Source organism: Haliotis asinina, chromosome 6, assembly GCF_037392515.1.
Source record: "Haliotis asinina isolate JCU_RB_2024 chromosome 6, JCU_Hal_asi_v2, whole genome shotgun sequence".
NCBI classification, from domain to species: domain Eukaryota; kingdom Metazoa; phylum Mollusca; class Gastropoda; order Lepetellida; family Haliotidae; genus Haliotis; species Haliotis asinina.
The window spans coordinates 55,235,683-55,248,419 of record NC_090285.1 but is presented as its reverse complement, the minus strand read 5'-3'; the positions used below and the strand labels follow the sequence as shown (position 1 = coordinate 55,248,419).

At 39.5% G+C, this 12,737-nt stretch overlaps 1 protein-coding gene across 1 annotated transcript; it reads right to left on the bottom strand.

Annotated features, from left to right (window-relative positions):
* Nucleotides 1–506: 506 nt before the first annotated feature.
* LOC137286858 (cytochrome b5 reductase 4-like) lies at nt 507–11,420 on the bottom strand. The gene is made up of 9 exons (XM_067818870.1): nt 11,273–11,420; nt 9,517–9,549; nt 8,273–8,398; nt 7,035–7,175; nt 5,596–5,748; nt 5,113–5,266; nt 4,422–4,508; nt 3,588–3,752; nt 507–2,546 (listed from the first exon to the last, which is right to left on the bottom strand). The coding sequence occupies exons 1-9, from the start codon at nt 11,361–11,363 to the stop codon at nt 2,492–2,494; spliced, it is 1,005 nt and encodes a 334-aa protein (XP_067674971.1). The 5' UTR covers nt 11,364–11,420; the 3' UTR covers nt 507–2,491.
* Between the last annotated feature and the right edge of the window lie 1,317 nt (nt 11,421–12,737).

The following is a 12,737-nucleotide window of genomic DNA, read 5'->3' as shown; positions in this document are numbered from 1 at the left end:
TAGGAGCTTCATCACAACCTGTTTCGGTTAGTTATGGGTATGCAGGCAGCTGCTATTTTCTTACTCTCTGTTTTTTGAAGGTGTGCTCCTGAAAGGTACTCACTCAGGATTGTGTTCCATGAGAATGGCTGTATACAAATGGTCATGAAAATATGCTTTTGTGATCTCAAATGGAAAAGTGATGGACGGACGAAGCTCACTGGTTAAAGTTGGGGAGGATAAGAAGTCAAGGGAGGTCACTCATTCAGTATCTGGACATGGCAAGCATTGAGAGTTAGCTATGACTGCAAGAGTTACTTCCCTTGTATATTGTGAGCATTTAGGAATGTAACTTAGATGATCAAATATCATGAGCTATTATTGTAACCTTTACTCTGAGAGTAAATCTTCAGCAATTCATACACTATCTTAAATGATGACTCTCAGATTAACAGGTATCATTGCAAAACTTGCAATTAAACACTCATACTGCACGTATAAAGCATATGCTGTGTTATTCCATAATTTGTGATCTGCAATGGTTCAATGCCATGCCAAGACAGATTCTGCTGGACTATGAACATATAGTGTAACCCTGTTAATCCACAAACCCTGTACTCTGGACAATTCATGTTGAGAACATGTGAAAACATTTAAAGAATATCACAATATATCCAGTTAGGTCTGGATAATCTGGATGATTTTCCTATGAACCGTCCCATCTGGACTGACACGCTTCCACAGCTTGGTGTAAAAGACAATCAGTGAAGATAAAATAGCCTGGTTTCCCTGTATCTTCTGATGTGCAAACAGTGACTGGCACTGTAGGGTGTGAGACTAGTCTCTTCTCGACAAAACTGTATTACCAGTCCTACTTAAGGGAGCTAACTCTGTTTCATGAATTAAAAGTATAGTGGAAGGTGGATAATTTCAATTACAGTGAACTACCTTTTTCCACCACAAATCAAAGACAATGCAGTTGTCGTAAATTAGTTAGTGGTTAACATCCCATTCTGCTAAATACAGAATGACACAAATTAACCAGACTCATAAAGAAGGTGATGCTTTTTTCAAAAAGATAATTTAGACATAGGCTGGAACTAAATAACAAATAAAGGGATAGCGAACACATGAAGTGCTTATCTTCAGAATTAGTTACGGATTGCAATGATTCTATTAGTTACGGATTGCCAAGTCTGCATGGAGCACCTGTCTGGGTACGGTGAGGTGGAAGAAAGTCTTTCACAATGCTAAGTCTGTATGGGGCACCTGCCTGGGCACAGTGGGCTGGGAGAAAGTCTGTTGCAATGCAAAGTCTGCATGGGGCACCTGTCTGGGCACAGTGGGCTGGAAGGAGGTCTGTCAAAATGTCTAGTCTGCATGGGGTACCTGTCTGGACACAGTGGGCTGGGAAAAAGTCGAGGCTATGCTCAACTGCAAGAACTGGGTGAATTCACCTTTGGCCAAGCAGATTCTTAGCTGATCCCGAGCTGGAGTCCATGGCTTCGCTCGAAAGGGACAAAGACTTCAGACAAGGACATTTGAGGGGACAAGGTGGGATAATGAGTTTGGACCTAATGCAAACAAATGTGTCTGACTTTGTACAATAAAACAACAAGTTGACATCATAGTGCAGTTATCACAGTAGAGTAGGACAAAGTCAGACATCTAGCAATGGTAGGGTACATCATGTACCCTTGTAATGGTACAAATAGTACAAAATATGAAAATGTTGATAAATACTCAAAATGCTATACAACAGCAATACCAAACTGTCACATAATAATAATAAACTTGTTCCACGCACGTTGAAAGATTGTATGCCACTGTCCTCCGAGGTTCATCCAACAGGAGTGAATGTGATCGTCAGCTGACCGAGACACTTCTTCACTTCGGCAGTCATCATTACAGTAAGGATGTCTTGAGGACTCAGTCATGGGAACAAAGAAGGAAATGCAAAACACTTCAGGATATTCTGATGACATAGGTCACCTAGGGCGATGTATATAAGGTCGTTGATGATGTAGCTGAAATGTTTCAAACACTCAAGTGGTGTATAGTTCGTCTGGAGTCACAATGACAGTGTTTGACATCATGTTCTTATTTAGGTTCTGATGCCAATACAGACATCTTGACATTCTTCTGGATTTGGCAAAGGGAATCAACAGCTGATCTTCATATATATCTGGATAGGATTCATTTCTGTATTTGGACAGGTTCCTCTAGAGACAACTCAAATGCCGTGGATGGATTAAGCTTCAAATGGCCATGCTTCTATTATCTGTCATGTAGTTTATGTCAGACTCATCGGATAGAATCACAAAGGTGGGGTCTACTATACTCTGGGTTATCTTCTTTCTGGGGACTATTTAGAATATATTACAGTGAAAGTTCCTTGTATTCATGAAGGACACATGTGAGTCCTTAACCTATTACACAAAGAGAAACTATGAGGAACAACTTGAAAATATCATTAGGTACATTTCCTGACAGCATGACTGAAAGAGGTAGCTCAGCCTAGAAAAGCATGAAGCTGTTCATCTTTGCATCCCATAGTCTTGGCTAACCTGTAAAGATAAAGAACACTGGCATCACATTTTAGCATGTAATTGAGAAAGGGATTTTAGCATCTTATTACAGTTTTACCAAAATCAAATCCATGCAATACTGTGACGGTAATCGAAGAACTCTGTGTCAGCATAACAGTTCTACATGCATACGATGCCACTTCTGCTTGTATCCCATAAAATGTTTACATGCATCCATAATATTTCTTCATGCTTGCCTCACAAGTTCTGTATGCACCCCATATTAGACTTTCATGAATCCCATGCCAGTCTTGCATCAATGCCATGTCAGATTATAAATGAATCCTTCCTCAGATTTACACATACCCCATGTCAACTTTACAGGATTCCATATCATTTTCACATGAATCCCATGTCAGTCTTACATGAATCTCACTTCAGGTTTACAAACATCCCATGTAAAATTTACATGAACCTCATGTAAAATTTACCCGAATCCCATGTCAAATTTACATGCAGTCCATGTTAGGTGTATATGAATCCCAAGTAAATTTTACATGAATACCGTGTCTAGTGTTGGGAATTGGTTGAAATTTCACAGTTGATGACTGCTTCTTTACTAATGAACTATCACTGAAAAATACTGGTTAACAGTATTTTAAAGATTCTCCTTTTCAGGTTGTTACTGCAGATAAGTATAACGTGATGCAACTTGCTAATTTAAAATGATGACTGATAAACTTCCTGGAGCCTTCATGAAGTGTTTAGTCATGACTTATCAATCAGTAAGTGAAGAGAGTTTTCTAAAACATGTTTCCAGGTCCTGACAACTTCGAAGATATGTTCCAGAGACTAATTCAGCAGTTCCAAAATCATTTGTGTTCGATTAAGAGAAAATGTGATCGATTGCTTGGTTGTTTGGTCACTGCGACCAATCTTTGATTATTTCAATTAATCAGACCACCACTAACCATGTCAGATTTACATACACTCCATGTTAATTTTACATGAATACCATTATCATTCTCCATGTCATACAGGATTCCTTTCCACTCATCTCGCTTATCATTCATCACATACCTGATTACTTCTTTAGTAAATGGCGTTGGTCCACATGCACACACCAGCAGACTTGCTCCATCGTCCATTGAGGGCATCTCCTTCTTCAGAAGTTCCTCCCGTACTCTTCCCTTGGGCCCCTCCCACTCAGAGTCGGGCTCGGACAGCACATATGTTACAGCCAACCTGCGTGAACCCAAAAGTTAACCAGAATATACAGCTGTGAAGCTCATAGGAGTCTCATGCAGGTTCTTCTGTTGTTATAGCAGGGTTGGGAGAAATATCACACCCAGGGTAGGAAAGGTTCTGTGGTGGGGCTAGATGGAAGTGTTGAGGGGCCTCTACGGCCAGGCTCAAACAGACAGATCTCAGGGTGCAGTGGGTGAGCTGTCTAAGGCGCCAGGCTAGTTATACAGCAAGCTTGGGAGGTGCTGGGATCCAGCCATCTGTGACTGGGAGTAAAAACCTTGGACTCAACTTTGTGTGCAGACTCTTTCAGTGTTGTCACAACCCTTAGTGTACAATAAGCACACAACCCTGCGCACGTAAAAGAATCCATGAATCTGTTGGTAGATGACCAGATGGTGGCCACATGAATACATGCGAACACCTAGTTGAGGGTACAGCAATGTGTAGCACCTTGTAATGGTGGGAAAGTCACATTCACTCAGACTGGATATCTGGTCTACACAAATATTAGCATCTTCAAACAGGATAGAGCGCACCTCCTAGCACCTAACTTTCTCTTCACAGAGGGCGGGTCAAAATACTCCTGCGTGCAGCATAAAACTAAACTCACCCACTCACTCACATATCTTGACTGGAAGCTAAAGATGCTGACAGCTGTGTTCCTACCTGTCACCCTTAGATTGTAGTTCATCCAGCTGATCCTTCCACAAAATGTCCTTTTTCGTCTTGTTGAAAAACATCATTTTAACACGTCTGAAGAAAGAACAAATGAAAGTCAGTGTACACACAAATGGAATTTCCAATGGAACTTTGTCATCTAACAGCAATATTACTGCCCTATAACAATACCTAATGTAAGGATGGACCAGACAATCTAATGACTGATATCATGGGCCTTCAGGATGTGATTACACACAATTAACCATGACAGACAGCTAACAGACTAACATATAATAATAGTAACAGTCGATCTGTATTGTGCATTTATGTACATTAGATGCTTAGAGCACTGACATATCATCCCTGGTCAACAAGTACAGAACATTCTCTGAGAAGGATACAACCAGTTGCCTATACTCAAGGTTCAAATTCAGGCCACCATCATATCATACCAGGCACCCAATATATTGCTGAGTCGACAGAGGCAATTTTGAAGAAACACACACGAGTAAGGTGAGACCATATGTCACATGTGCTTGTTGTGCAGCAGAAATGAGTCTCAGGAGTCAAGCTGCCAAGCACGGACACTCTCCGCCCTACACTGCTTAACTTCAACTGATTGTGACCTGAGCACGACACACAGGACCGTCACAATACAGACAGGAATACAGACACATACAGCTGTCTTTTGACCTACCTCTTTGAGTCCTGCTCCTCCACCAGAGTGTGATACAACAGTCGCACCATGGGTGTGAATCCTGTGCCTGCTGCCATCAGGATTAGCTGAGTGCTCTTCTCGAGCTGGCTGGACTGGAAACTTCCATCTATATCACTCACCTCTAGAGTTGACCCTAAAACAGGCATAAAATATGTCACAAGACCTGGAAAACACAATGAGAACATTTTAATCCACTTTGAAAAGATTAGTGAAACAGATGAGTCAGTTTGGTTAAAACAGCATTTCAATTAATAGGTGATGGAAATAGAAATCACACGAAACCAGCGCTCAAAATATTTACCTGCCTGACTGCGTGGGACAGGTTATTTTGAACACATGCATATGACAATATTTTATTGACAGGTAAGCTTTGATCAGGGCTGGCAAATTTTTCATCCAACAAGCCATGTAGTCTGGCAGAATTTTTTGTGAGTTTCATATGTTAACAATACATATACTTACCAACAGACAGACCACCAATCCAAGGTGTAAGTGCACCATCGGGATAGATCTTTATCATCAGGTAAAACACACGGCCTTGATCTACAAGGATGTCTTGCTCGCTGGATCTCAAAGAAGGTAAAACTACAGTGTAACTTCGGGCTAGTTCCATCCCTATAAAAGACAAAAAACAGGTTTTAATGAAATACAGGTGCATGTAAATCAAAGAGAATAGGTCTGCACATGTTCATAAATCTGGTGAGCGTAAATCTGTTTTTTTATATACCTGAATGGGTCCGTTTCCAGATGTAAGTAGTATCAAAGTGAGTGACAGTGACTTTGTTCAGACCATACAATTCCTGGATATGTATACTGGCTAATACCGGTATGTCTACACTTTTATATGAGAACCTTTTGAGGCATATGTATAGGAGGGTTTCACACCTGAGATGTTATGTTTGATGCATACGTGGTATGACTCACATTGAGACATTAAGTTTGACGCATACATGGTATGACTCACCTTCAGACATTATGTTTGACGCATACATGGTATGACTCACCTTGAGATATTACGTTTGACATGCACACGATGTGACTCACCTGAGATATTATGTTTGATACATACATGGTATGACTCACCTGGAATGTAACGTTTGATACGCACATGTATGATCCATCTGAGATGTTATGTTACACGCGTACATTGTAGTACTCAGCTGAGATATTATGTTTGACATGTACATGGTATGACAGGGCTGAGACATTATGTTTGACACATACATGTTATGACTTTCTTGAAATGTTACGTTAGATATGTACATGGTATGACTCACCTGAGAAATTAAGTCTGATACAAAGATGATATGACTCACCTGAGATGTTATGTTTGATATGTACATGATATGACTCACCTGAGAAATTAAGTCTGATACAAAGATGATATGACTCACCTGAGATGCTATGTTTGATATGTACATGATATGACTCACCTGAGAAGTTAAGTCTGATACAAAGATGATATGACTCACCTGAGAAATTAAGTCTGATACAAAGATGATATGACTCACCTGAGATATTATGTTTGATATGTACATGGTATGACTCACCTGAGAAATTAAGTCTGATACAAAGATGATATGACTCACCTGAGATATTATGTTTGATATGTACATGATATGACTCACCTGAGAAGTTAAGTCTGATACAAAGATGATATGACTCACCTGAGAAATTAAGTCTGATACAAAGATGATATGACTCACCTGAGATGCTATGTTTGATATGTACATGATATGACTCACCTGAGAAATTAAGTCTGATACAAAGATGATATGACTCACCTGAGACATTATGTTTGATATGTACATGATATGACTCACCTGAGATGTTATGTTTGATATGTACATGATATGACTCACCTGAGAAATTAAGTCTGATACAAAGATGATATGACTCACCTGAGACATTATGTTTGATATGTACATGGTATCCAAGGGGCACACACATCCGTGTACCTTCAGGCAGCTGTACACAGAACAGCTTTGTGTCATGACTAACGTCTTGTATAGACTGGATCGTGCAATGGCGATAGGACACATCTGGAATTACAAGAGGCACATTAATTGCATACAATATACTCACAGAAACAAATAAGGGAAAACAAGTGTTCCTTTATTCATTTGCAAAGTATCACCCACAGTGCAACATATACCTTGTGAAGAAACCTGGACAAGAAGAAAGGAACACTTGCACTTTCATGTGTTCCCTTACTTGTTTCCATGAGTATATCATCAATGAAGGTTAATCAGTGGAGATTCATGGATATAAAAGGTCCAGAACAACCTTTGCTCCTAGTTACCAAGGTTACCAAAAGTTGGTCAATATTGCTGACTCTGCTTACTGCAATCATACAATGTCATGGGCATCATGTTCACTGTATCAATCACGGGATTGTCTGACTAATATGGCGCTAATATGGCAACGTCCACCGCTGCTGAAGAAGAATGAAATATTTACAACATTCATGTTTACTACTCTAAATTTTTAGGTCACTTACAAGTTGCCTGAAATGACTGGTGTCTACATAATTTCCCAATTTAGGCTATCATTATAATTGAAGACATTGGGTGCCATGTTTCATGAGATGTCAAGTTTGGAAAAGCTGTCACACACATCAACTGGTGTCAGCGTAATCCACCATGCAGGCCACTATCAAACTTGACGACATTGGGTACAACAGTGCATCAGATATTGCGTTAACATGAGTTTGAAAAGAATTTGAAGTGTTCTGTGACCTTGAAAATAAGGTCAAGGTCACCAAAATCGACTGGTGTCTGCATAATAATCAAATGTAGGCTGTCAAGAGATTTGAAGACATTGGGTAGAACAGTTCATGAGATAACAAGAATCAAGGTAGACAATATCAACTTTATTGCCCATTTAAACACACAGGTTTGACTGTCAATATTACCTACATGTAAGCCTTGGGCTGCAGCAGTCCTTGAAGTTAAGCAAATCAGAAATACCATGCAAATTAAACAGGTCTGTCAGATACTGAAAACATTTTTATTATTTCATGATTATTCAGATCTTGGTTTGTTATATCTACAGGTGACAGTTTGTTTTTTGTTCTATGAATCATTCCACCCATAGTGTCAAGCTGGTGTACTGAACCTGCTATGATTTAATGACAAACCTCTTTCTGTGGTCTTCACCAGGGATCCGTGGTCGCTCTGATTGGTTCCCAGTGTCTGCCACTGTTCATCAGTCACCGACTTTGGCATAATAATTTCTACCTTCCCATTGTCCTTGTGTACCTTAACTGCAGAAACACAAACCAGTATGAACAGTCCCTGACAAAACAGACGAAGTCCATACAATCCAAGCTTTGGTGTTAATGTCAAATCAGAGTCATCTCACACCAGGACTTAATGACAGACATACAGACAGGCATTGGTATTGGTCAACTGGGTACAGATCTTGTTTGGAATATATTATGCAAAAGTAAGGCAGTGAAATTTAATTCCTGACTGTTTACTTGATTTGAGGATTGATTCTAAGGCTAATATGGACCTCTTTACAATTTTCGAAGTTGTAAGAAATACTTTTCATGCCAACATTCATAATATTTGCATTTAAAAAAAAAGACATCTAAGGTATTACATACTGTACACAAATAGTCTGTTATGGGGGACATCTTTTTTACAACTAAATTTGTTTATCTTCAGATTGTCGTGGGAAATTCGGAATTTACAGTATGCACATATTAGGTATTTGTTTTTCAATTCAGTGATTTACAGTTCCAAGGGAAGGTCATATCTGAATTGGAACTAAGCATCTTTGTTTTCATTCTTAATCATGAATCAATCAAATACACTTAAAACTGACAATTCCAGACTTAGTTTGAGAGCTGGGGTTAATGTTCAGCATTATTCCTGCCTTATTGTGATGCTAGACGACACCAGGAACAGGCTCCATGAACCCCTATGGAGAATTGAACCGGCTGTCAACCTTACTGAGCCAGTGGCTAAATCTTGTGCCAAACCTGGAAATCTTACAGCTGGTAGTTTAATAGAGAGGCTTATGTTTAGAGTGAACTCTTTGGTCTAAGTTTATAATAAACCTATAATAAGCCTACATAATAATAGCTACGGATTTGCATAATTTTGTTAGATGTCATTTTCAAAAAAGTCTGATGAATAACAAATCGCAGTCCCAGCTATGGACATTCTTTAGGGGCAGCATTCAGAGACTGCTCGTCTGCATTTATATGCAAGGTGTCAAAATTGTCATGAAGGTAGCAAAATTGCAAAACAGTTTGACACAGAATTGTAATCATGCCACTTGACTTTCCTTCCTTGTTTTCAACCATCTTCAATAAATGTTTCACCCTGTCCCAACAGCAGAATGCTAAATGACTGGATTTTAAAAAATACTCACCATTATAGTCTGGTATGATGGCTTTTTCCAGTTCTAGAACAAAATATATTTAGTGAATTAGTACAATTTATTGTAAAAAAGTCCCCATATATCGAAAAGTGTTAATAATATCATGTCAGTCACATTAAAATAAAACTCTTAAAAGATTATCCGTTTGGTAGTCTGATTGATTAGTTGACTGGTTGACTGCACTTTGCTACATATATTCTGGCTATATGATTTAACAATATTCAACAATATTTGAATTAGTCATCAGTCCACTTAGTCTTCGAGTGTAAACACCTGGGCCCAGATTTTCGAAGTTCACTTAGAGCTAAGATAGTCTTAAACATAATGTGAATCTATGGCACTTACGACTATCTTAGTGTATAGAGAGATTTGAAAACACATGCCTTGAACACTTAATCTTCATGTTCCAGGGTGTCAGAAAGTCTAGACTCCCAATCCACTTTTCACAGAATCAAGACACCAAATCTACTTTCTTTTAAAACACCTGAACACTTTATCAACACATTCAACAGTGTCACTGAGTCTGGACACCCAATCCACTCTATCACTGAGTTTGGACACCTACTACACTATATCATTGAGTCTAGACATCCGATCCACTGTATCACTAAGTCTGGACACCTACTACACTATATCATTGAGTCTAGACATCCGATCCACTGTATCACTAAGTCTGGACACCTACTACACTATATCATTGAGTCTAGACATCCGATCCACTGTATCGCTGAGTCTGGACACCTACTACACTATATCATTGAGTCTAGACATCCGATCCACTGTATCACTGAGTCTGGACACCTACTACACTATATCATTGAGTCTAGACACCCAATCCACTGTATCACTGAGTCTGGACACCTACTACACTATATCATACAGTCTACACACCCAGTCCACTGCATCACTGAGTTTGGACACCTACTACACTATATCATTGAGTCTAGACATCCGATTCACTGTGTCACTAAGTCTGGACACCTACTACACTATATCATAGAGTCTAGACACCCAATCCACTGTATCACTGAGTCTGGACACCTAATACACTATATCATACAGTCTAGACATCCGATCCACTGTATCACTGAGTCTGGACACCTACTACACTATATCATAGAGTCTAGACACCCAGTCCACTGTATCACTGAGTCTGGACACCTACTACACTGTATCATAGAGTCTAGACACCCAATCCACTGCATCACTGAGTCTGGACACCTACTACACTATATCATACAGTCTAGACACCCGATCCACTGTATCACTGAGTCTGGACACCTACTACACTGTGCCACTGAGTCTGGACACCTACACACACGGAATCATTGAGTTTGGACACCCAGTCCACTGAATCATCATAACACCCAATACATTAAACCACCATTCAGGACAAGCAAGCCACACAGGTCAGTGTTTGCAAAATTTCGTGTTTGATGCACAAATTACCTCAAATATGCAGTTAACTTATAAGCTTGTGTAATTGTTGACGCAATACCACTAGGTATTTCATGCAGATAATCTAAACAATCATAGTTGATGTCTTCATGAAAGTTCCAGACTGAAGTTGACTCCCCAAAACATGTCCGTGACTCCCTCTCATGACACCAGGAAGTCATGATGAAGCCAATAATCCCCCAATGATCAGTGCAAAAGTCTGCACTGCCACACAGAAACTCCCTGAACTAGACTTCATGGGCTACCTGTCTAAATACATGAACAACGTGCACACCCAGCTATGACTTACCTACATGCATCCGATATGTGTGAGTTTCCAGGAATATGTTGATGCTAAGCTTTCTATCATTCAAGTCGATGGCGACAAATTCATGTTTCATGGCCTGCCATTTTGTATAGACAACAATGGTTACCGATTTAGCATTCTGGAACCAGTCCTGTCTGCAAATAACAAACGCACACTTAACGCAATAATTGTCATTTTATTTTAAAACATTTAACAGTGAAATGTCACATTTTGCCCACAGAGCATGGGCAAGAAGTTTCCAACCTCTGGAAAATTAGATTTGCACAACCATAAGTATACATTGTTTCTAATTCTTCTATGAAACCAGTCTAATTTAGAAACTTGTCCAAAGCAAGCATCCTAAATAATCTGCAGGGTAGATGCTGCGATAAATCTCCACTACACCCTTGATGCATCTGTGGCTAGGCCCGATGATTTCATTACCTCCCTTTGATGGCTTTTTATCCAATCAGGTGTCTATGCTGTGAAACTGAACATAGCAATCACAACTCACTTTCGCTTCTTAAATCATCAAAAACGATTAAACTTCACAACACAACTGATACAGATGTACTCTGAAAACACCAGAAATAGTTCTTGCATATATGATTTTAAGTTTCAGATCTGTCAATATGTCTGCATGATTTCCTCAAAATCTGAGTCACACTGTGACCAAACCTTCACAGCTGCGACTGCTATCTTTGATGACACTGGCAATTCTAACCTCTGTTGTAACGGCTGCTTAGCAGATTGGCTTCTGTGAGAATGCAGAGCCAGCAAAGGGAGGTAACAAAACCATCAGGGGGAGCCATAGATGCATCTAGGGTATAGTGGAGATTTATCGTCATGTGTACGCTGAAAATATCGAGGATGAAAACCAGAGACTAATATGTTTCTGTTTGGTCTCATAAGTTCAAGTAAATTAGTCGTAATGACTCTCCAATCTGATGAGACTGAAGCCAAAAGCCATATTTGGGTTAGAAGATTCTAAAGGTTTGTGCGCTGACAGTGTCAACACTGCACACATGTCTATAACACGGTCCCTTTTATTCCATTTCATCAGTGTCTGTTGTTCATAAACAACCTTCAACACCAGTTGTTAAAACACATATTGACCAAACGTGATGGAGCAAGTACATAACTGTCTCAAAGTTTCCAACATAATTTACCTGGAAATGGACGTTTTGCACCTGAGGAAGTGCTATATTAAACATGACACTTAACATCAAACATCAAACAATTGTTCTAAAGAACAAATCTATGGTTCATCAATAAAAAGGACAAATTGGACAAGAAAGGAATTCAAGTCAGACAAGAATCTTGGTATTTTTTGTCTCAGGGAAAATGTCAGACAAAGTGTCCCATCAGAGACAAGACAGCCACTTCAATGTCATCTCAAAAATCAATACTGGCATGGACCAAGGGACATGGGGAATTGATGGTTTTCAGAGAGGGCAGCCAACAGAAC